Raw genomic sequence first — 26,715 nt, forward strand, 5'->3', positions numbered from 1 at the left:
CCAAGAGAAAAGGCACACTTATCAAGGAATGTCTGCTTTGCGAGGACTTGCTCTTTAAATGTTCTGAGTGGAGTTTGGCCCCTCTGGAGCAATTTCTAGCATCTCATCAGGAACAACACAGACTGTGCAGCAAGTACACACACCTCTGGAATCTCAGTTTCTAAGGTGATCAATTTTTATGTACTATAAATAAATGGAACTACATGGATATTATTCAGTTTTTGGAAATCTCCTAATATGAGCAGAACTGTACTGTCTGCCTCACTGATGAATGTCTCGATGCAATGAGAAGATATTTTTAAAAACCTGACCATATTGGGCATAGCGAAGTCTGGAATTTGGAAACAAAATTATGACTGATCCAACCTGATGTTATGTGTACACGAAGATTATTTTTCTAAACACAAGAAACGCTAAAAAGCAACTCCAGTCTTCAACCTAAACCTGTTGACAGGGCAGGAACAACCAACATAGGCTGTGGTGCAGGATAGCGGGGCTACCAGGGGTGACATACTGTGGAGCCACCCACATATCCTGACTATTAGTAACACTGTCCACCAGTGCATCTATCCGGGTGCTTCCCCTATACAGCTTGTGCAATTTTGTTGGTGAAATGGTGTAGCAACTTCTGCAACTTTTAGAGGTTATAAATCCCACACTAGAACCAAGATTCAAAAGACAATCAAGTAGGTAGAAGGTAAGTATGCCCTCAGGGGAAAGGCTACTTCATTTGGATGTGCCTGTGGGCACTGGGCCAGACTAAAAAAAAAAATCACTTGATCCAGGAGAAAGGAAGTTTAGTGGTTTGCACTCAGAGTATGGGGAAGTGATTAAACCACAACTCTACCAAAGGTTCAGTTGTCCTATAAGATCAAGTGAATATAATCTTTTTTTTTTTTTTTTTTTTTTTTAAATGCATTTTTTCAGTTTAAGACTATAGGGGAAAGAAAATACAATATGTTATACATAAAAGTAAAGAAGTTAAAATTACAAGATACATGAAGAGATACAAATATACATATGAATAATCCCTAAGGTAAGTCAAATACATACATTTGTAGATAGAATAAAGGATAAATTAACTAGAACAATAAGGTACAAACTGTATGCAAAGGAATGGGAGGGGGGTGCAGGAGAAAAATATAAAAATAAGCGTCACTAATATGGATCTCTAAAAATAAATAAATAAATAAAAGTTTAGGTATTTCATAAGTGTAAAAGGGATCTATCAAAGTTTTGAGTAAGAAGAGATGAAATCCAAGGGGACCATATTTGTTCATATTTGTGGGAATTGTCACAGAGCATTGCAGTCTTTCATAGACATGTACCACATCCTTTTATTTCTAACCAAAGTAGAGTTTGGTAATGAGAACCACCAGGCTTTAGCTAAGGTTTGTTTGGCCAAACAAAGCGGACATAATTTTAATCAATAGACATTCTAGCAGATAGGTGATGGCCATCCTGCCTACTTAAAATTCAACCACTCTGGGTCTGTACAAGTAGAACCAAACTGCTAGATGAGATGGATGACAGTCATAAAGGTTATTGCTGTACCGTTATAAAAAGTGGGCAAGCAATCTTTTCACCCACTCTGTCCCCAGGCTTGGAGTGCTTTTGAGTGGCTAGGATATCTGATTCTTTTATTACAATATTTCTAAACTTAGATGGTTGTCTTGAGCAGAAATCAGCTGATCTGGAACAAGAAGTATAGTAACTTAGTGCTCTGCTAATGCCATCTAGTAAATACTGTGATTGTGCCACAGTTAGAATATCCACTCACTTGATGCATCCAATCAGAAAACACCCTTTGTTTGAGCCTGCAGCAGCCCATGAGCCAAGGCCTCTTGACTGATATAGAAAGGAGCAGGGCAGGCATCAGAGGGTGTGCAGAAGAGTGAAGGTACATGAAAGACGATCATGGGGGATATCAAGGAAGCACAGCAACTATGCTAAAGTGAAAAGTCCACTCAAGTGTTAGGCTTGAACTAAATTGTATACATATTTCCCTGATCCCTTGCAATCAGATTGAAAATGGATTTAGCAAAGTATTTGGGCAAGGTTAAAGACCTGTCGTCAACCTATATTCCCTCAAATCTTTACTGAACATAATTGGAGAGGAGTTGGAGCATAACTGGTGGATCAGGGATGTGCAAATCTAGCAAGTAGAGAGATTTAGCTTGGCGGAGTTGGGAATCCTTATTTACTGATGCTTCTGATCTGTTAAATAAGACTGGCATGGCCAGCAGCTGGGTTGTAGGTTATTATTTTTTTTAACCACCTGAAGATGGGGCAGACAGCAGAGAGAGCATGAAAAAGTAAGATGGCACAGAGACAAGCGATGGCCCCAGAAATGGTGCAGAGTAGGCTCCAGGACAGGGTGGAGAGGAACCTGTAATAATGCCAATGAAGCAGTTCAAACGTGGAAGATGAAAGAAATGTTGAACTCTCATGAGGATGATGTCACAAACATAATAACCCATCATGTCTATCAGCCAACAGTAGGCAGGGTCAGGAACACCCACTGTATACAAGTACAGCCCTGCCAGAAAGGGTGTTCACACAATACCCAATTACAGAGGTGATTTTTTGGGAAAAATGCGGCTTAGTGCCCTACAGCTTTACCTAAAGCAAAAATGGAATCCTTGGGCAACTAGACTATACACCAGCAATAACATTATTAACACTGACAGGTAAAATTAAAAACATTTAATATGGTGTTACAATGGCATTTGAAAGTGGGTGGGATATATTAGGCAGCAGGTGAAGATGTTATCCCTGAAGGGGACATGGGCAAATTTGTAATGTCTAGATAACTGGGTTAGAGCAACTCCAGAAGTGCAGCTCTTGTGGGATGTTCTTAGTCTGCAGTGGTCAGGACCTACCAAAAATGGCCCAAGGAAGGAAAACTGGCAGTTTGGGGTTTTTATTCCAGATGGATGATGGATCTTCTGAAATTGGGCTTCTTCTTTTTAAAGATCTAGAGAAAAAGGGTTTCCGTTCAGGATACTGCCACTCCTTATTTACTGTTTCTACCAGGACATCATGGACTGGGAAAACCTTCTTTTTCTGTTCCCCCATGTCCCTGTACATCTGGTCATGGACTGTCAGGGGTTACTTGTTCGCCTGAATTCCAAGGGTGGTGTAAATTGCCCCCTAGAGGTCCTCTACCTCTTCCAGGGAAAGCTTATATCTTGAGGGTTTTCTGGACTCCCCGTCCCGGTCCTCTAACTCTGACTCCTCCTGGGAACCAGAGGTTGCACTATCCGGCTCTTCCCTAGACTCCTCTCTGGAGGCCCTGGTAGCTCCCTCTGCCATTGCAGTGGCAGCCGGTTGGGAGGGTGCAGATCCCTGTGCTTGTGGAGGGGTTGTAATTTGGGGTGCAGGTGAGGGATTAGTAAGAAGCTTAAACCCTTCAAACAAAGATTTAACCACCTGACATCCGGCCGTAGCCGAATGACGGCTTCAGCGCGGATGTCAATTCCCGGGAGGACGTCATATGACGGCCTCCCCTTTCCTCGCTCCCCGTGCGCACTCACGAGCGCGCAACGGGGAAATTCTGTGTTGGCCGTGTCCCTTGGACACAGCCAATCACAGATCGCTGTAAACGGCCAATCACAGCGGCCGTTTACAGCGCGATCGCTGCCTCCAATGAGAGATGATCTAAAATGTAAACAATTGAGATCATCTCTCATTGCCGGCTCTCTCTCCTCACACAGAGACAGCGTGTGAGGAGAGAGAGAAACTGTCAGCGATCTGTGAGTTTGTAATTAACATTTACTGTGCCTACAGTGCCCACAGTGCCCATCAATACAGTGCCCCATCAATACAGTGCCCCATCAGTACAGTGCAGCATCAGTACAGTGCCAATCGGTGCCCACCTGTGCCAAATCGGTGCCCACCTGTGCCAATCGGTGCCCACCTGTGCCAATCGGTGCCCACCTGTGCCAATCGGTGCCCACCTGTGCCAATCGGTGCCCACCTGTGCCAATCGGTGCCCACCTGTGCCAATCGGTGTCCACCTGTGCCAATCGGTGTCCACCTGTGCCAATCGGTGTCCACCTGTCTGCCCAGCGGTGATTAGTGTCCAGCTGCACATCTGCACAATCAGTGACCACCTGTGTCACCTCATCAGTGCCCACCTGTGCCACCTCATCAGTGCCCACCTGTGCCACCTCAGTGCCCACCTGTGCCAATCAGTGCACATCTGTGCTGCCTCAGTGCACATCTGTGCCGCCTCATCAGTGCCCATCTGTGCCGCTCCATCTGTGCCGCTCCATCTGTGCCGTCCCATCAGTGCCCAGCTGTGCCACCTCATAAGTGCACATCTGTGCAATCTCAGTGCACATCTGTTCCACCTCGTCAGTGCCCACCTGTGCCGCCTCATCAGTGCACACCTGTGCCACCTCATCAGTGCACATCTGCACATCTGTTCCACCTCATTAGTGCACATCTGTTCCACCTCATCAGTGCACATCTGTTCCACCTCATCAGTGCCCCTCTGTGCCACCTCATCAGTGCCCCTCTGTGCCACCTCAGTGCCCATCTGTGCTCATCAGTGCCGCCTCATCAGTGCAGGCTTAGCAACCATGGCCAAAAGAAGCTTTTCCGCCGAGGAGGCGTACCAAATACTGTCCCAGGCCGACGAGAGCAATGGGGAGCTCTCTTTTTCAGATTCCCTTTCCGATTCCGAGTCGGACATAAACTATGAGCCAGTCCTCAGTAGTGAAACACTGAGTGACTCAGAGGAGGAAGAGATCCGGCCCGCCAAACGAAGGCGTTCTGGTGGGGAGGCAGTGGCATCTACCAGCACGGCAGTCCCGTCCACCACCACGGCAGTCCCGTCCACCAGCACGGCAGTCCCGTCCACCACCACGGCAGTCCCGTCCACCACCACGGCAGTCCCGTCCACCACCACGGCAGTCCCGTCCACCAGCACGGCAGTCCCGTCCACCAGCACGGCAGTCCCGTCCACCAGCACGGCAGTCCCGTCCACCAGCACGGCAGTCCCGTCCACCAGCACGGCAGTCCCGTCCACCAGCACGGCAGTCCCGTCCACCAGCCCGGCAGTCCCGTCCACCAGCCCGGCAGTCCCGTCCACCAGCCCGGCAGTCCCGTCCACCAGCACGGCAGTCCCGTCCACCAGCACGGCAGTCCCGTCCACCAGCACGGCAGTCCCGTCCACCAGCACGGCAGTCCCGTCCATCAGCACCGCAGTGCCTCGGCAAGAAAGGCCAAGGACCCAAGCCAGCCTTCCCTATGCCCTGCAGAACCCCTTGTGGCTTCCTCCTAATTCAGGAGAAGCCAACATTCCCCCTTTCACTGCCCAGCCAGGAGTCCAGGTGAACACGGAGAATTTTTCCCCAATAGATTTTTTTAGTTTATTTTTTACCGAGGACATGCTGTCAAGTATTGTGGCCCAGTGCAACCTTTATGCACATCAATTCATTGCGAATAATCCAACGTCCTACTATGCTCGTCCCTACGAATGGAGAGACCTAACGGTGGTGGAGTTGAAGGTTTTTTAGGGCTCACATTTAACATGGGACTCACGAAAAAAAACACTTTGCTGTCCTATAGGTCAACCCACCCCCTCCAACACCAGCCAATATACTCCAAGGTGATGCCCAGAAACAGATACCTCATGATATTGAGGTTTCTTCATTTCAACGACAATACCCAGTGCCCTCCCCGAAATGACCCAAACTATGATAGACTTTTCAAAATTCGGCCACTTTTAAATTATTTTTCTGCACTATTCCCCCTGCTGTTTACCCCAGACAAAAACATATGTGTGGATGAGTCCCTTCTTAAGTTTAGTGGCAGGCTTAAGATGAAGCAATATATTCCCAGTAAAAGGGCACGCTATGGGGTGAAGGTATACAAATTATGTGACCGAGTCACAGGTTACTTGTATGCCTTCAAAGTGTACGAAGGGAAGGACACCCAGCTGCAACCCCCTAATTGCCCAGACTACTTGGGATCAAGCGGGAAAATTGTTTGGGATCTCACATACCCCCTACTGGAGAAAGGCTACCACCTGTACGTAGATAACTTCTACACATCTCTGCCCCTGTTCCACAACCTGCATCGGATGAAGACGCCTGCATGTGGTACCATCAAAAAGAACCGGAAGGGCTTTCCTCAAAGTCTGGTCAATAAAAAAATCGAGAAAAGGAGAAACGGCGAGTCTACGAAACAACGAGATTTTGGCAGTGAAGTGGAGAGACAAAAGAGATGTATACATGTTGTCTTCAATCCACGATGATACCTTCATGGAAGTCCCCAGAAGAAATGGCCCCATACAGAAACCTAAATGCGTCTTTGACTATAATTTGTTTATGGGGGGAGTCGACTTGAATGACCAGATGCTGGAACCGTACCTTGCCACAAGACGGACATACCATTGGTATAAGAAAGTCGCAATTTATTTTTTTCATTTGGCCATCTACAATTCTTATGTCATTTATCGTAACTCCACCCAAAACCCCAAACGCTTCCTTGGCTACCAGGAGGACGTTTTCACTGCCCTTACATTCCCGAACGGCCCCCCAGAAAATATCCGATCTGATGTTCTAAGTCGACTCTCCGAACGCCACTTCCCAGATAAGATCCCTCCCAAACCAACAGGCCAACGACGGCAAAAAAAATGTAAGGTGTGTACCAGAGCTGGATTCAGAAGAGACACATCTTATTATTGTGCACAATGTCCTTCTGAACCAGGCCTCTGCGTAGGTGAATGTTTTCGTCGTTACCATACTTCAGTAAATTATTAGTAAAGTATGGTAAACGTAAGCCTCCGTTCCTGCAATTTACCCTCACACCCCTTATGCCACTGCCTCCTCTGTAACTGACCCTGGCTTGTTATTTGACCACGCTTCTGCCTAACAATTCTGCACATACCTCTGCCTGATCTGGAACTGACCCTGGACTGTTATTCGACCATGCTTCTGCCCAACGATTCTGTACATACCTCTGCCTGATCTGGAACTGACCTTGGACTGTTTGACCATGATATTTGCCTGCCTCTTGGACTGATCTTGTACCCTGCAACTGGACTAGTGGGATTCAACACAGGGGTCTCACATATCTGAGGGGCTCCAGAATTGTTTTTCTGGATGAAGAAAACAATTTATTTTGTTTTCTCAATCCTAGATTAGGGTCTGGAGACTCGGAGGCTTCAAAGAGATTTGGGTGGGAGAAGCCTCTACCCCGTCCCCATTCTGTCCTGAAGAGGCCCTACTTCTGCCTGTAGGACTTACTGCCGTCACGCCTCTGCCTGTTGCACTGACCACACCACATGGACCTGCCTACTACCAGGACCAATATTTTTGGCACTGCGGACAATATCTCTGCCTGCACTGACCCTGGACTTTATATGGACAGTAACCCTGCCTGCTGCCTGGACAATTGTGTTCGCCGCTGCTGACCAAGTCCCTGCCTGCTGCCTGGACCAGTGCTATCCTCCTGTGTACAACTGCGCTACTACAACCACAGGTAATCTTTTTTGTTTACGCTTTGCTCAGCATAATGTATTTTGGGGTGTAATTCTTGGTATGTGCATGCTATGTGTCCCTGGAACACCTGACGGTGTTCCTTGCATGTTTGGCCTCTGTATGTGGCCAGGCAGTGAAAAAGTCCCACACATGTGGTATCGTAATACTCAGGAGGAGTAGCAGAATGTATTTTGGGGTGTCATTTTTGCTATCTAAATGCTATGTGTTGGAAATATCTTATAAACGGACAACTTTGTGTAAAAAAAAATGCGTTTTCATTTTTTTCCATATTTTCCAAAAACTTCTGGAAAAAAAATAAACCATTCAAAAGACTCATTATGCCGCATAGATTATACGTTGGGGTGTTAGCTTTCCAAAATGGGGTCATTTTGTGGGTGTTTCCATTGTCCTGGTGCTCCAGGGCCTTCAAAAGTGCAATAGGTGGTTGAGAAATGTGATGTGTAATTTATGCTCCTAGAACACCTGATGGTGCTTCATGCATGTTGGGCCTCTGTATGTGGCCAGGCAGTGAAAAAGTCCCACGAATGTGGTATCGTAATACTCAGGAGGAGTAGCAGAATGTATTTTGGGGTGTCATTTTTGCTATCTAATTGCCATGTGTTGGAAATATCTTATAAACGGACAACTTTGTGTAAAAAAAAATGCGGTTTCATTTTTTTCCACATTTTCCAAAAACTTCTGGAAAAAAATAAACCATTCAAAAGACTCATGCCTCATAGATTATACGTTGGGGTGTTAGCTTTCCAAAATGGGGTCATTTTGTGGGTGTTTCCATTGTCCTGGTGCTCCAGGGCCTTCAAAAGTGTAACATGTAAAGCCAGGCAGTGAAAAAGTCCCTCACATGTGGTATCGTAATACTCAGGAGTAGCAGAATGTATTTTGGGGTGTCATTTGTGGTATACACATGCCATGTGAGAGAAATAAGCTATTACAATGACAATTTTGTGGGAAAAAAAAAAAAATCTCAATTTTGCAAAGAATTGTGGGAAAAAAATACAACTTCAAATAACTCACCATGCCTCTAACTAAATACATTGAAATGTCTACTTTCCAAAAAGGGGTTATTTGGGGGGCATTTGTACTTTCCTGGCTTGTTAGGGTCTCAGGAAATGAGATAGGCCTCAGTACATCAGATGTGATAATTTTTTTATGATTTGCACCATAGCTTGTAGACTCTAAAACTTTCACACAGACCAAATAATTTCCACAAATTTTTGGTTATTTTTACTAAAGATATGTAGCAGTATAAATTGTGGCCAAAATTTATGAAGAAAAATTACGAATTTGCAAAATTTTATCACAGAAATTAGAAAAAATGTGTTTTTTTTCAAAATTTTCGGTCTTTTTTCATTTATAGCGCAAAAAATAAAAAACCCAGAGGTGATCAAATACCACCAAAATAAAGCTCTATTTGTATGAAGAAAAGGACAAAAAAATCATTTGGGTACAGTGTTGCATGACTAAGTAATTGTCATTCAAAGTGTGAGAGCACTGAAAGCTGAAAATTGGTCTGGATAGGAGGGGGGTTTAAGTGCCTAGTAAGCAAGTGGTTAAAAGACTGAAAGGTGGAGGAAAGTTTCTTCACTGAAGCTGCCAACCCTGATTCCTGCTCTGATGCCCTTTCTCTCACTAAAACATCAATACAGTCTTTGCATAATACTTTTGTCCAAGATTCTGCTAGGGTATCCCTACAAGAGGCGCACTTTCTCCTAGAGCTATGTGACGATCTTGATTTTTTCAGTAGCTTTCTGAAATACATGCAAGAACAATATAAATAACATCACATTTCCCCCTTGCATACAGGTTACAACCCTGGGAAAGCTAAGGACCTGAGCCTCCCCCTCTCTGACCACCGAGAGGGAATCCTAGATAAAGAGGATCCCTCCCCAGGGTACTCTTACCTTTGGATGGCTGGAGCTAGCATCGCTATGCGCTGTCTGGGCGTCCACTTCAGACATGGCCACGCTGGTGGTTGCTGCTGTGGAGCCTCACACTGCCTGTGCCTCGTTCCCGAGTCCTCTTCAGACTGCGCCCGGCCCACTATCAGCACCGCGATCCGGAACCGGAAGTCGCAGGTCAAAGGGAAACATCCGCCAGAAATGACGTCACCCGTCACACGGCTCGCCTGGTTCCAAATGTGGCCTGCACCCGTGTACAGGGAGAGTGGAGCTGTGTCCCTGCTGCATCCCTGTGAATGCGATGGTGGGCCCACAGATTTTCAACCCGCACTCGGTGAAGATGGGGTGGGGAACAGTGCGGTCGGTTATGTACCTCACCGCGTCCCTGGGAGTACCCTGGTCTCCCTTACAGGGCTTTACAAGCCACAGTCTCCCTGACTGTCTGGCCCGGTTCCAAAACAGTGTCTCCCCACCATAGGAAACACAAATAACTAAAGTCTGGCAGGGGGAAGTGAAAATGTATGGCGCGGTGTTTCCTAGGAAGGGGAGGAGCCAAGGTCTCTCATTGTGGCTGTCCTGAAAGACGGGGAATAAAATCCATAAAAAGCAAGAAGATGTTTAGACATATCCACTATGTCCCAGGCACATAACCAAAGTGCCCTATGCATACATAGCACTACCCCCATAGGGGTTGCAAATGACAGGGTTCCTCCACTGCTGCACAGCCAGGCACACAACAACTTCAGCTTGCATCCAAACGCATTGACGAGTCCTTGAGCTTTCTTTTTTTTTTGTTTCATTAGGGAGTAATAACTTGGATGAGGATGGGAATTATGGGATGCCCAACTTGACTAACAGAACCAGGGACAACTTCCTACCCACGTACACAGCTCCACTTTGTTCTTCTCCTGTATGAGTCATGCTGCCCTGAACTCTAATAACCCGGACCCAATTACAGACTCACTGGTCAAGTATGAATCAGGATATGGTTTACCTACTCTCACACTAGTAGCACACTAGAGAGTGCTACACATATGAAAAGACATTGCAGAAGTGTGTAACACTAACTTAGATACATGCCCCCCCGTGCATGTACAGTGTGCGGGGATGATTGCACTCCCATGCGTGCGCATGAGTGACATCATCCCAAGCTGGCCAATCAAAACATCCAAAGACTGGCACTCACAAGAACCCAGGCAGAAGATGCCTGCACCAGAGAGGGATCTCATGGGTGTCAGACAGTAGGTAAGTGTCTGTGTTTTTAGTTCCGCTTAAAGGTTTCATGCACACTCAGAGATTGTATGTGTCGAAGCATACGTCAGTGCGCATGCAGGTGCTTTACACAAAAACCTCAGCTGCACAACCTCTTCTAATGTATCTCCATGGGTGGCTGTATGCAGAGGCAGCGGATCTCAGCAATGTCATTATGCAGGGTCTGCATGCTGTACGGCCTTGTACAGCCATGTGCACGAAGATGGAGTTCTGTACCTTGTGGTGTGGTCAACATAACTCTGAAAAATTAGAATCCCATTCACCAGGCTGGAACTGGGCTAAAACCAGACTGAGGAGTCCTTTTCTTCCACAGCAGTCCTTCCTCCGCTCATTTATCTGCTGCATGGAAGAAGCAGGTAGAACAGACAGTACAGTTAGAGTAGCCAGTCACTGTCCTTACCTCACCAGCACCTTGAAAGACAAACTTGTGGTCAGAAAGTCTATTGTTTGTGATCCTGAGAGCAGCCAAAATCCCAGCTACCGCCACTGATGCTGTTCCTGAAACACAGAGGAAAGACCATCACACTTCATGCAATAAAAACAAAGATCGTACAATGCAAATGACAGTTAAAAATGACATCACCTGTCAATTTTGGGAAGAGTTGTTAATTTACAGCTTAAAGCTGAACTTCGTGCACAAAAATCTTTATCTAAATATAAACCTCAATAGCCGCATAAGATCTAAATTCACTTTGTGTGCACCAAAGTCTTTACAAATCCAGTTATTACCTTGTAAAGTAGTGGTCCATCATTCACTGTACTGACAGCAGAGCTGTGGGAGAGCCCCATCAGACTCCACCCACTACAGGCTGCCTGCAGAAAACTGCAGGAGCGGGCGGAGACAAGACCAGTCACCCTGCACAGGGAGAGAGAGCAGCAGTGACTGGTCTTTATTACAGGAAGCTCCTGCACAGAATCTCACACTGGATTACTGCACAGATCTGGAAGTAATACACAAAAAACATCAAAATTCAAGATTACACAAATCTCTTGTTTTTAACCACTTCAGCTCCAGCGACGTACCCATACATCACTGGAGTTTGAGTAGTCACACCAGGATAATGCCTGCAGGCATCATACCAGTATTGTTTTTTTTTTTTTTGAGCCAATGGTCGTCTCTCTTGTAAAAGCATACCTAGCAGCCAACTAGCCACTGGATTGCTTTTACAAGCAGCAGGAGAGGACGCCCCCTCCCCCCCACCTTCCGTGCCTTTTCGAGATCTCCCGTCCTACTGACAGTCTCAATCGACCAGCCAGCGCTTCTGTCGGCTGATCATAGAGCCCAACAAAGACCGGATAGGCCTTGTTGGGCTCTATGATATAGTAACCCTGAAGCAATAACCTCACATCACTTCCGGGTTACCCGAAAGTAAACAGCGCCATTTAAAAAAATCAAAAGCATTTGATCTCACCGATCTTGGTGTTCTGAATGCTTTTAAGGGCAGAGGAGGGATCTGGGGCCTTAAAGACTCCAGATCTCTCCATATAGAGTACCTGTGACATGCCTATTGCGGTCACCGATGTTTACATTCCTTGTGACAGCATTAAAAATTATATTTTTTTTCTTTTAAAAGTAATCCCACAACCCCCGTGCTTGTGCGGAAAGGCGAACGCACTCGTCGGTCCCAGACGCACGCAAACAACGATCTTCCCACATGTGAGGTATCACCACGAACGTCAGATCATGGGCAGTAATTCTAGTGCCAGACCTCCTCTGTACATCTAAAGTAATAACCTGTAAAGGCTTTTAATTCATCACCTATTGACAGTAAAATATACACCGTTTGTCGCCATTGTACAGACGTGGACAATTTTAAAGCCCGATATGTTTTGGTATCTATTTACTCATCGTAACATCATCTTTTCTATCTAACCAAAAAAAAAAAAAAATAGGGCATAGTGTTTTTTTTTTTTTTTTGCATTGAAATTCAAAAAAGTGTAATTTTCTCCAAAAAATTGCTGCGCAAATACCGTATGACATAAAAACTGCTAAACCCATCACTTTATTCTCTAGGGCCTCTGCTTCAAAAAAAAAAAAAATATGATGTTTGGGGGTTCTAAGGAATTTTCTAGCAAAAAATACTGATTGTTACTTTAACTGGTTCAGATCCGTGCTATAGCCGAATGACGGCTAGAGCGAGGACCTACTTTGCCGGAGTACATCTATTGATGTCCTCCCGTGCTCGAGCGGCCTGCGCGCCCCCTGCAGGGCGCGCGCAGCGTGCTCTGTGATCAGCTAGTCTACGAGACTTGGCTGATCACAGATCTGAGTAAGGGGTCGATCCCGACCCCTTACCATGTGATCAGCTGTCAGCCAATGACAGCTGATCATGTGATGTAAACAGAGCCAGTAACCGGCTATTTTTTTTCTCCTCGCGCTGACAGCGTGAGAATATGAAAAAATACGATCACTGGCGGCTGCCCATCAGTCAACTACCAGTGCCCATCAGTGTCACCTATCAGTGCTCATCAGTGCCATCTATCAGTGGTACCCATCAGGGCCACCCATCAGGGCCACCCATCAGGGCCCATCAGTACCGCCTTATCTGTCCCCATCAGTGCAGCCTATCAGTGCCCACCAGTGCAGCCTATCAGTGCCCACCAGTGCAGCCTATCAGTGCCCACCAGTGCAGCCTATCAGTGCCCACCAGTGCAGCCTATCAGTGCCCACCAGTGCAGCCTATTAGTGCCCACCAGTGCCGCCTATCAGTGCCGCCTCATCAGCGCATATCAATGAAGGAGAAAAATGATCTGTTTGCAAAATTTTATAACAAACTATGAAACATGATTTTTTTTTTTCAACATTTTCCATCTTTTTTTGTTTGTTTAGCAAAAAATAAAAATCTCAGCTATGATTAAATACCACCAAAAGAAAGCTCTATTTGTGTGAAAAAAATGATAAAAATTTCATTTGAGTACAATGTTGTATGACCGCGCAATTGTCATTCAAAGTGTGACAGCGCTGAAAGCTGAAAATTGGTCTGGGCAGGAGGGGGGTTTAAGTGCCCAATAAGCAAGTGGTTAAACAAAAAGTGCCTGGTCTTCAAGTGGTTAAAGAACTGCGCATTTCAGAGCTCAGCTTTAAACATATAAAAAGGAACAGTCTTGCCTAGCGACAGGTTTACAAATGACTGTGTGAACTCATCCAGCAATGCCCGTTGTGCTTTACAGCCACACAGCAGGAGTGTGCCCACCCAGAGCGCAGAGTTTGTGCCCCCCCAGACTAATAATGGCCCTGACTCAGCCAGTACAAAGCAAGCTGATTGAAGAACATTTTTTTCACTGTATGTTTGCCTACAATTTTTTTCTGTGCAAAACCTGGAAAGCTTGTTAAAGTAATAAAGAAAATGTGTGAAGATAACCACTAGGTGTCAGTGTGTCTGCATCCATTTCCAACCTGAGGCTTCGCTTCGCATCTCTGAAGTGGTCAGCTAAATGAGAAATACATTTTCATTCTGCAAATAATTACTGTATTCAAAATACTGATTATACCACATTCTGCTAACCGTGGGCTGGCAACCGAACAGCCTCCTCAGTGCCCTGCCATCCTACCTAATCAATGAGCTAATAAACAACATTCTCAGCCGGTACACTGGATCATAACTGTTAGGTCAACCCAAACTGGATGGCATTTAGTTTGCTAATGTACTGTGTAACAAACAATTGCCGAGGCTTTTTCTTTTTTTTCTTTTTTTTGCATATCAGTGATGCTGATCTCCTCTAGCTCCTTTCAGCGGCTTCCTGCCCACATGCCCTCCCTCCAGCAAGCACATTGCTTTGGATTCCGCTTTCCTAAATAATGAGAATTGTGGACAATGCCTATGAAATGTGTCCAAAAAGTAGTCACCCCCAAGGAGCTGAAGTGATAAAGTGACTATGTGGGAGCACAGCTGGGAGACAACTGTCACCCTACAACAACAGGATTCATTTTTGAAATTTCATTAAAGGGTAACTCCACTTTCGTGGGAAAAAATAAATAGATAAAAAAAAGCACGAAAAAATAAAATAAAAAAATAATATAGCATATACAATTGCGACTCAAGTCCTATTGTACCTGGATGTTATTAACCGCTTGCCGACTGGCTCGCGCCGATATACGTCGGCAGAAGAGCACATACAGGCAGATTAACGTACCTGTACGTTGCCCTTTAAGAAGCGGTTTGCGGGCGCGCGTGTGCAACCTCCGTGAGTGTGATCACGGGTCCCATGGACTTGATGTCCGTGGTGATACCTGCGATCGTCTCACAGAGAGGAAGAACGGGGAAATGCTAATGCAGGGATCCTCAAACTACGGCCCTCCAGCTGCTGTAGAACTACACATCCCATGAGGCATTGTAAAACTCTGACATTCACAGACATGACTAGGCATGATGGGAATTGTAGTTCCTGAAAAACTGGAGGGACGTAGTTTGAAGACCCCTGTGCTAATGTAAACAAGCATTTCCCTGTTCTGCCTAGTGACACTGATCACAGCTCCCTGTAATCGGGAGCGGTGATCAGTGTCTGGCCACACATAGCCCCTCGCCCCTCCCCCCCCCCACAGTTAGAATCACTCCCTAGGACACACTTAACCCCTACACTGCCCCCTAGTGGTTAACCCCTTCACTGCCAGTGTCATTTACACAGGAAATAATGCATTTGTATAGCACTGATTGCTGTATGAATGACAATGGTCCAAAAAATGTGTCAAAAATGTCCGATGTGTCCACCGTAATGTTGCAGTCCCGATAAAAATCGCAGATCGCCGCTATTACCAGTAAAAAAAAAAAAAATTAAATAAAATCCCAATAAAATACATTTATATTTTTGGTTGTAACATGACAAAATGTGGAAAATTTCAAGGGGCCTTTATGTAAGAGTGGCAAGAAGAAAGCCATTGTTGAATGAAAGCCCCATTTGCAGTTTGTGAGAAGCCATGTGGGGGACACAGCAAACATGTGGAAGAAGGTGCTCTGGTCAGATGACACCAAAATTTAACTTTTTGGCCTAAAAGCAAAATGCTATGTGTGGCGGAAAACTAACACTGCACATCACCCTGAACACACCATCCCCACCGTGAAACATGGTGGTGGCAGCATCATGTTGTGGGGATGCTTTTCTTCAGCAGGGACAGAGAAGCTGGTCAGAGTTGATGGGAAGATGGAGCCAAATACAGGGCAATCTTAGAAGAAAACTTGTTATGCCCTGTACACACAATCAGAACTTTCCGGCAACAAAACCGCGGATTTTTGTTCGAAGGTTGTTGGCTCAAACTTGTCTTGCATACACACGGTCACACAAATGTTGGCCAACAATTACGAACGTAGGGACGTACAGCGACAATATATATATATATATATATATATATATATATATATATATATATATATACACACACACGTGATCTGACCCTCAGCTGACACACTGTAGCAGTAAAAGTGGTCAGCAAGCAGTTAAGCTGTGGCGCACATTTAACAAATCAATCCCCCGTGCTCTTTCTCACATTGTCCTCTTCTATTTGTAGATATTACACTAATGGGAAAAAAGTACACATCTGGAAATTGTTAACTTTTCAACATATTTAAACAGGTGAACATTAGATCTTCATTCAAACAACGTCTGCAGATAAAAGGTGATATACCTGACACATAAAATTTACATTGCGCATTCTCTCTCATAATCAATTCTAAATTAACTTAGGGAGTATATGGGTGGAACACACCTCAGACATCTCTGCTACAGATGTGTGTGGAGTCATCATGCCAAGATCAACAACATTCTCTATAGCCCTCAGGAAAGTTTGAAAACGTCAAAGTCTTGCAAAGCTTCAAAAAGATGGCCAAATCATTTTGAAAAAAATGTTTCCATTCTAAGGAAAATCCTCTACAAATAGAGTATATTTCAAACAACTGCTAATTCGACTAGGACTGGCTGGCCCAGGTAATTCAGCCCAAGAGCTGACTATTTAAAGGCTCAAAGAAGTCTCCAAGAACCCCTAAAATCTCATAGCAGGGCCAGCAGCTAACTCTTGCAATACTTGTCATCAAAGTGCAATCATCTACGGTACAATCAGAAGGAGATTATACCAGATTAAACTGCAGGGGGTGTGCCATGAAAAAGCCTTTGCTGTACAAAAAGAGGAAGATTACAGTTTGCCAATGATATAGGCAAAACGGAAGCCTTCTGTAACAATGTACTGTAGACTGATCAAAGTTAGAGTTGTTTAACCACAGTAACAGCGGACATGTTTGGCACAAAGACAGCTTTCTGGGAGAAGAACATCATACCAACTGTGAAGCATGGTGATAGGAATGTTATCTTATTGAGTTGTTTTGCTACTGGCTGATCCAAAGCCCTGATTTGAATCCCATTGGTATTAAGTAAGGGCTGTTTTTCAGGATACGGTAATGGTAAAATCATTGAAGGATGAATGGAAAAATGTACCAGGACATTCTTGATAAAAATCTGTTGCCATCTACCAGGATGATGAAGATGAGATGAGGGTGGACATTTCAGCAAGACAATGATCCCAAACACAAAGCCAAGGAAACTTTCAATTGGTTTTGAAGAAAGAAAATAAAGTTGCTAGAATGGCCCAGCCAATCACCTGACTTGAATCCAACAGAAAATCTATGGAAAGAACTAAAGATCAGAGTCCATATAAGAGGCCCACGGTACCTTCAAGATTTGAAGACCGTTTATGTGGAAGAATGGGCCAAAATCACACCTGAGTAACGCATGTGACTAGTTTCTCCATACAGGAGGCGTCTTGAAACTGTCATGGTCAACAAAGGATTTTGTTACGAACTATTAAATAGATTTCAGTTAGCGTGTTCAATACCCTTTTCCCTATGTCATTCCATTTTATTACACACAGCTTCATTTCTAAACCTGTTTTTGTTTCTTTGTATGTATGGATGGATGCATGGGTTGTTACCGACATGTGGTGAAAATTTCATGTCAACAACGCCTTTAGAAATATATTTACCTAGAAAAATGGTGATGTGTTCAATACTTATTTTACCCGCTGTATATAGCGCTTAAAAGTGGAGCTCCAGGCAGATATTAAAAAAAAACATAACACAGGCCTACAGTAGAAGAAAGCAGAGTGACAGTGAGATGAGTTCATCACTATGCTGCTTCTCCTTTCACTGTCCAGTCACAGGCTGGGGCAGGTCCCGGATGCCTTGGGCTCAGAGGAAGTGCACTGAATGACTTTGGCCATCAGGCCAAGGACATCTAGTGGAAAAACAGCAACAGAGGGTGTACCAGTCTTTCACATGAATGAACGGCCTATGCATGATTATGACTTGGTTCTGAGGAAGAGGGTATCATCCCATGAAACAGCCATTTGAAGTGTCTTCCCCATGCTGGGATTTGGGCAGCAGACCAGGCGATGCGGGACACTTAATGAGCTTGACATCACATGGTGTTTGTGAGTATACACCTCTTATTTCTTCAATAAAAAGATTTACAAAGGTGCATAAATATGTAAGGCTGGTGCGCCCTCGGCTTCTGTTTTTACAGTGTTCCTTTTTGGGCTCCCCCAGTCTTTATGGGACTGCACAGTCTTGCCAAGCTTCAACTTGTTAAAGATCTAAGGTTCACCATTGCTGGAACATCCATCTTGAACGCAGAAGGTTGTTGGTTTTTTTTGTACAAGGACATCTAGCAACAGAAAAAAAATACTGCAGGGAAATCTCTGGATTGAAGGTGAATAGTGCAGCAAGAAAAGACGGCTTTGTTATTTTATCTTGTCATTTTTGGCTGGATGTCCACATACAGTAAAACCTTGGATAGCGAGCATAATTCGTTCCAGAAACATGCTTGTAATCCAAAGCACTTGTATATCAAAGCAAATTTCCCCATAAGAAATAATATAAACTCAAATCATTAGTTCCACAACCATTTATTCATAGGTCCTTCAGTTTATGGTCCATATAAAAAGATTATAGCAATGTGACCAGGTTGTGTAAGCATAAAATGTCCATCCACAAATGGAATCCTCCACAAGCGGATTAGAAGCAAAATCTAACAGGATTGATATGCAAGTGATGTCTTGATATACAAGTAGCGTCACATGACAACTGAATATAAAAGAGGAGAGGCGCCCCTAATGCCGCGTACACACGAGCGGACTTTTTGACCAGACTGGTCCGACTGTCTATCCGACGGACTTTCCGAACAAACGGACTTGCCTACACACGATCACACCAAAGTCCGACGGATTCCTACGTGATGACGTACACCGGACTAAAATAAGGAAGTTGATAGCCAGTAGCTGCCCTAGCGTTGGTTTTCGTCCGTCGGACTAGCATACAGACGAGCGGACTTTTCGATAGGAACTGGGTCAGGCGGAGGTCCGATGAAGCCCACACACGGTCGAATTGTCCGTCGGACCTGTCCGGTTGAAAAGTCCGACCATGTGTACGCGGCATTAGTGTAGCAATGGGATTGATTTATTAGGAGTGGAGTGCGCAAAATCTTGTGCAGCTCTGGAGAGAAACCAATCAACTTTCAGTTTCTTTTGTCAAAGCTTAATTGAACAAGCTGAAGTTAGAATCTGATTTGCACAGCTTCACAAGATTTTGCACTCTCCTATTTTAGAAAATCAACCCCAATATGTTGCTAAATGTTGTACCTTCAATAAATGTAACCATATTGCTACACTTAGAGGCGCCTCTCTTCTCTTTTATACTCACTTGTTACATGACGCTACTTGTATATCAAGACATCGCTTGTATCTCAAGTCAAAATTTATTTAAAAATGTTGCTGGTCTTGCAAAACGCTCTTAAACCAAGGTACTCTCAAACCAAGGTTTTAGGATCCTTTCACACTGGGGCGTCGGCACCGTTGGCGGTAAAGCGCTGCTAATTTTAGCAGGGATTTACTGGCGTTTTTGCGAGGGTTTTCGGCTGCTAGCAGGGCGGTTTTAACCCCCCGCTATTGGAAGAAAAAGGGTTAAAACAACCTGCAAAGCACTGCTGCAGCGCCGCTTTGCTGGCGGTTCGGCAGCGGTGCCCATTCAGTTCAATGGGCCGGAGCGGTTTAGGAGCGGTGTATACTCCGCTTCTAAACCGTTCCAAAGATGCTGCTTGCAGGACTTTTTTTAGCGTCCTGCCAGCGCATCGCTCCAGTGTGAAAGCCCTCGGTCTTTCACACTGGAGAGACAGGAGAGGCTCTTTACAGGCGCTATTTTTAGCGCTGTAGCGCCTCAGTTTGAAAGGGGTCTTATGCCGCGTACACACGAGCGGCTTTTCCGTCAGAAAAATCTTGGATGGTTTTTCCGACCGAATTCCGCTCAAGCTTGGCTTGCATACACACGGTCACACAAAAGTTCGCTGAACTTTCGACCATCAAGAACGCGGTGACGTACAACACTACGACGAGCTGAGAAAATTAAGTTCAATGCTTCCTAGCATGCGTTGAATTGTTTCCGAGCATGCGTAGGAATTTTGCGCGTCGGAATTGCTACAGACGATCGCATTTTCGGATAGGAACTTTTTCCGACCGAAAAATTGATAACATGCTCCCAATCTTTTGCTGGCTGGAATTCGGCCAGCAAAAGTCCGAAGGAGCATACACACGGACGCATTTTCCGACTAAAAGCTCTGATCAGTCTTTTGCTGGCCGAATTTCCGATCGGGTGTACGCGGCATTACTGTAATATACATTTTTAAATAACCAACCAAAACTTTGCCCAGAATCCTGCCTTAATATCTCAGCAGAGGAGCGCGGGTGGCAGCATCAATCGTCATTCCCCTGCGGTAGATTAGAGGGGACACAGCGTTGAATAATTGTAAATATTCTGCACGCAATGCGGTTCATGTCCCATGATCTGTGATTGCCTGAAACGCATTGGCTGCCGGCCAAATAAGAGTAATGGAAATAATGTGTCTTCAGAAAATGCCCTGGGATGATTCATTGTCGCTCTCTGTACTATAGGAATTTTGGAACTCTCCATCAACGGGGGGGGGGGGGAAATATTATGACTCAGTAGATGATGTGCTTTGTGTCCTGGAATGAATCGAGGAGCCCCAGGAGACAGACTTTTATTAATCATACACCTCATCTTTAATTAACAGATTTCCCATTACCTGCAGCACAGGCAGTCACAGATCTGTGAACCAGGGGAGCCTGACTCAGAGATATGAACCTGCCGCCCTGCAGATTAACCTGCTGTACCCATCAGGTCTCATAGTCCTCATTACTGCAGCAATAAAACCCAGCAGGGGCTTATGCGTGATAAATCCGAGCGCACCTGATTAACTTGTACAGTATATGTACAGGGAAAACTTTTTTTTAAACTTCCTTTTGGATAGATAGGGAAAGGATTAGAACCCACGTCAGGTTACTGTTATTGTCTAGGTCCTAGCTCACTAGTCTCATCCTTTTTTTCTTGTACCGGTGACAGAAAATAAAAAACAGGTGCCCATACATTTATTAAAGTTTAGCCGGTCCCAAATTTCGATCCATGTATTAAAAGTAGAGGAGGAATTTTTCAATAGGAACACCTGTCTAAAAATATTTGCATGGCTATTCATCCAATGAAACTGATGACACAGTTGTTCTGTGCAAATGGGATAAAAGCAAAATGTTCTCAGGATATTTTATCTACAGGTGAAATTTTTTATTTATTTTTTTAATAAATAAGACACATTAACCACAAGTGGAGGGCCACCCTGAAAAAAAAAATACACCAAAAATCCTAAAAAAAAATTAAAAAAAAAAAACAAAAAATTTTAAACTTACCTAAACCCTTGTTGCTAGGCAGTCTTCCTAATCTGCCTCTTCCTTTTCCGCGGCGTCTTCTGCTCCTCGGTGAGCGGCCCCGTTGTCTTCTGGGAACTGTGTGTGTTCCCAGAACACCACGGGGCCATTCACAGAGCGCCGCGCCGCTCGCGCATGCGCAGCAGGAAACTGGCAGTGAAGCCACAAGGCTCCACTGCCTGTTTCCCTTACCTAGGATGGCGGTGCCGGGACCCGAGAAGGGTCGGGTCGGCCTCGGGCGGCCGACAACGTGGGTACCCAGGACAGGTAAGTACTTATTTAAAGTCAGCAGCTACAGTGTTTGTAGCTGCTGACTTTTTTTTTTTTTTTTTTACGGCCGGAATCCCACTTTATGGACCGGAAGGATTTGCTGCCTTAATGACCAGGCCATTTTTTGCGATACAGCACTGCGTCATTTTAACTGACAATTATGCGGTCGTGCGACCCTGTACCCAAACAAAAACGCTTTAAATAAAGTTCAGAACATTCTGCCTGCACCTTATCAATGAACAGGGCACTACCTGGCTGAATGCTAGTGTTTCTGGACCTTTTTTCTGTAATAGTTTATGCTTTTGCCGGCTGCATGCCCTAACACTTTGGTTTGTCCCCCCCTATCTTTTAGGCTTGTCCCCAACTAGGTTTGATTGCTGCCAGCCTGTCCAGCCTCTGTTTCTGCTCTGCAAAACGGTACTTTAGATTTACAAACACAGTCACCCTCCGATGACAAAAGACATTTTCTTGACATCTGACAATTGTCCACTTCCAAAACATCAGGCACAGCAATGTCAGCAACATTAAAAAGAACACCGAGTATACATATGGAAAATTATCCATTGAGGAACTTCAGCCATTTCAAAGTAACCTTTTAGCCTTCTGTGTTATTAAATCAGGCCTTCCCATGTCTGCTGGGTCGTATTAACATTCCTGTTCAGTAGGGAACCAAACTTTCTCTGCCAATCTCTTGTGCTTTATCTACTTTATGAAATTTACCCAGTAATACGTGTTTATCTTCCCAATACATTGTGTACTCTACTAAGTGTCATAATTGCTGAAATGTTCAGTTGAGAAAAACTCAAGTGTACTCTAGAGAAGTGGATACGTGATGTTCAACAGATGAGATGAGACTGGGAATATTTGTCGAGTAAGAATATATTCAGCAGTAAATGTAACAGTGACTGAGAAAAATATCCTTTGTGTGCCCAGTGTTCAATTGTTAGGCTGGCCTATGAATGGGCTGTCTGGCCAAGACACACCAGAGATGTCAAGTGTTCAAGGATCAACACAAAAAAAGAGGGTGTTAAGCCGGCCATAGATGATTCAAACCATGTATAGGCATGTATGTTCAATCAACTTGGGTACAGCCAACCTGTCGGATTTTGCATGCGATAATTGCTAGTGGTTGGTATAGCCGCTAGCAATAATCACTGTGATCTCCCAGTGGGCACAGATCCCCCTGCCGGGAGAACACAATGGCTCAGCGGGAGAAGTTCTTCTATCAACACGGACTGTGTTGATGGGGGAATCCGTTTATGGCCAGCCTTAGAAATGGGAATTGTTCTAAAATAACCAGCAGGCAACCAAACTGATAACTCACCACTGTGAACACTTTACATTTGGTTCATTTGCATGCACTTTAAATAACGACTGACTACTTACTTGGCTCCCGAATAGTGCAGTGGTTACGGATGCTGATATTGATGGATATACACTGTTCAAATTTTGTTTAGTTGCTGATGAATCAGCTGAAATTAGCACAGTGGGTGACCCATTGGTCCCCTTCCACCTGCCATACTTTGATGGAAAAGTCAAAGGAGCCAGGTCCGAAAATTGTTGGCTGAACAGCGGCTCCATCCAATCGAGTGGCGGCTCTCATAATAAAATAGCACAGTGTGGGGATCCATCTATTCTCACTGTGCAGCATGGATGAAGGCATCCGTTGTGTATTATGTATGGCCAGCTATAGACACTTACTTCTTGATTAACCCACAGCTCTAGAAGGAGGTCTGGTGCATCCAGGAGGAAACCAGTTGCCTACAGAATGAAAGGATCAGTGCTCAACAGTATGACCATACTCTTTCTACTCCGAAAGTCCACCTAAAACAGGGATCTGTAAAAGCCTATCAGTGCAATTTTGCTGGGCCACTACGGAAAAACGTTTCAGTGCATTTTCTTTGCCCCAGAAGCCCAGATTATTGATCAGTGCTTGGTGCCCGCATTAGACATCAGCTAATCAAGGAAGCGGGTCTTTCCCAAGATGGAGAGTACCTTACCTTGTCACCATGCCATACATAAATGTGGTGTGTTGCTGTACTTTTAAGGCTAGGTTTAGACCTTTGACCAGAGAAACACGTTTCCATTTAACAAAAGCATGGCGGTGCCATAGCTTTTAATGGCACCCTCACACATCTGCAAATATACGCGTTTTCACGGGAGCCAAACCGCAGGGTACTGCAGCGCCATGCGGTTCCGGGTGGTGTATTTTTGGGGGAGTCAGGACTTCTTTTCCATGTTTCTTGCATATATTGAAATGAATGGGTTTCCCAACTCGTGGAAACATGCCCAAAGCATACCGGCTGTCAAAATTAATATTTCAATATATATTACAAGTTGGGAGGGCCAAGCTTAAACCCCCATTTACACCAAGTAGTTGCGTGTTTCCAGAAGCATGAAAACGCTCGACAATAACATATTAATTTTATTCTATAGGACCTATTCATATCTGAGTGATGGGCTGTCACTTGTACCAAAGAAAAACAGATGTCTCATTGGGGCAGGATTGAACATTCTTCACTCCCATAGACTTCCATGGAAGTGCCTGAAATCACACGTAATATGTGGTTTTTAGATTTGCAGTCCCAACAACCAGTCTCTTCCTCCTAGTAACCAGCTTTCTTGCTAGCCTAAATAAACTTTACACCTGAAAATGCAGTTCAAAAACACTTTGAAAATGCCTGAAGGAGCCGATGCTCAAACGTGAACCTAGCCTAAAGCTTACCAGATTAAAGAATCTGCCATTGCTAGCCTCTGGCACAGTTGCATGCAGAAACCGGTTCACCCTCTAAATTTGTCTTGGTGACCATTGTCAGTGAAACAGAAAATCACGAAGCCCCAACCTTTGTCACCAGAACAACAGGTAAGGCCAACTCTTCCAATGAGGACATGTTTCAGCAACTAAACCATATAGGTGTATCAACATTTTACGCACGTTCCCACCAGTCCATTAATTTCATTGGCCTGCCAAATACGTGGGAATGCTCCAAAAGTACAGCAAGCACAATTTTTAAAATTGTGTCGCACCAAACCTCATAGTAATGTGGTACCATGGGGTTTGGTGGTCACGAATGTACCCGCTTTTGCTAGATGTGTGGGTGTGCCATTAAGAAATGCAACAGGTGAGCATCTGCAGAGGGCAACACATTTCTGTGCGGTGAAGGAAACTCACATTTCCTGTGAAACAGCTCCAAGAGGGGAATTCCCTTACTTTAAAAGCGATATTTTTTCACTTCCTGTTACATCTGCAGGACAGGAAGTAAAGGGAAATCTCCCTAAGGGAATATGTCCAGCAAAAAATAAAATAGAAAGGATTTTACTCCCTTCTCTTTTCAAAATGAAAAAGAAAAGTTTTTGTTAATCATACACTTGAAGAACTTTTCAGTTAATATAACAATGCACGTTGACTATGCAAAGAGCAACTACACCTGATTTGTTTTATAATTAGCCGTGGCTTGGTTTGCTTATGTGCTAGCATCTCTTGTCAAAATTTCCAATTCCATTCTCAGTTGCAGCTGAATCAACATTCAGATTCTCAGAATACTTTAATATTATGTAAAAGATATGGCTATGGTCCCAAGTGGCAGCAAGATGTTCTCTAAAATCAGATATCAAAAAAGAAGAAACTGTATGTGGAGAAGCAGCATGAATGAATCAACTCCCATAATTACATTACATGGGACTGGTGTTCTTTTCTAAATTATGCCACAGGGAGACACAATACAATTTTACTAACGATAAAGCAATCATCTATTTCTAGAATTATCAACTGCGCCGGGTTTTTAAACATTTACAAAAGAAATGCTTCTTGTGAGGTTTAGAAATGAACTTATTTGCTGTGCCTTATTTTCAAGATTATAGTTCATGCTAAAAAATAAACATGTGCGATGTGTTTCGTTACAGATTGAAAATTCAGACAAAATTTTTGTTATTCAGAGATTTGCATGTACCAGTTGTGTCTCTGCAGAAATGCTGAAATGTTTGCTGTGTCACTTTGGTACAGATTGTGTTTCTGTACATTATTATGTAAATAATCTGTACATTATTTGGACAATTCTATTTTTCATTACAGCTAAGGAATGTTACTGTTAGGAGTATGAGTGATTGCGTCTCTGCAGACATGTTCCTGGTTTGGTGTTGTGTTTCTATGGACAGATTCCTGGTTATGTATAGTTTGCGTCTTTGTGGAATTGTTCCTGGTACAGTTTTGTGCATCTTTGGACATATTCCTAGTTGCATAACGATTTGATATTGTGCTTCTCTGGACATATTCCTGGTTGTGTATAGTTTGTGTCCCTGGTGAAATATTGTGTCACTGTGGTACTGATTGTGTATCTGTAGACACATTCCTAGTTTGTATTTATTTGTCCAATTATTTGGACAATTCTATATATATATATATATATATATTTTTAAAAGGGTGTGTGTCAGCTATCGAAGTACCCACCAGGATTTAATGATTAAAAATTATGAGGTCACCTCCCTTGTTGAATGTAAATACAGTATATATATATATATATATATATTAGAGCTGCACAATTAATCGTCAAGACTTGTTATTGTGATTAATCATCAAGAATCGTTATCGCGATCTTGACTAAAGTGTTTCACAATTCTTTCTATGCAAAGAATTCTCTCTGCTCTTCTGAAGCCACAGCCCTCAAAAGAAAGGAAGAGAAAAACCGGGCAGTCTGCCAAGAAACAAAACATTCTTTATCATTTGAACTTAAGTATACACATTGTAATGGTTTGTCAATGGACTAAACCTTTTTCTGACATTTGTTGGTTTCAAGTTTAAATCATTTTTTTTTTTTTACTAGAAAATTATTTAGAACCCCCAAACATATATATTTTTTTAGTAGACACCCTAGAGAATAAAATGGTGGTTGTTGCAATAATTTATGTCACCCTGTATTTACGCAGCGGTCTTTCAAATGCAATTTTTTTGGAAAAAATTACTTTAATGAATTACAAAAAATAAAATCTAACCAGTAAAGTTAGCCCATTTTTG

The 26,715-nt window shown here is 43.9% G+C and overlaps 1 protein-coding gene across 2 annotated transcripts in view; it reads right to left on the reverse strand.

Moving 5' to 3' along the window:
- Positions 1 to 26,715, reverse strand: part of ME3 (malic enzyme 3) — a 254,281-nt gene that overhangs the window by 36,944 nt on the left and 190,622 nt on the right. For both annotated transcript variants that reach the window (XM_073612948.1, XM_073612949.1), the window contains exon 9: positions 11,085 to 11,182. In XM_073612948.1, the coding sequence (XP_073469049.1) occupies positions 11,085 to 11,182 (98 nt within the window). The remainder of the gene's footprint in view (positions 1 to 11,084; positions 11,183 to 26,715) is intronic.

The sequence above is a fragment of the Aquarana catesbeiana genome, linkage group LG02, assembly GCF_042186555.1.
Source record: "Aquarana catesbeiana isolate 2022-GZ linkage group LG02, ASM4218655v1, whole genome shotgun sequence".
NCBI lineage: Eukaryota > Metazoa > Chordata > Amphibia > Anura > Ranidae > Aquarana > Aquarana catesbeiana.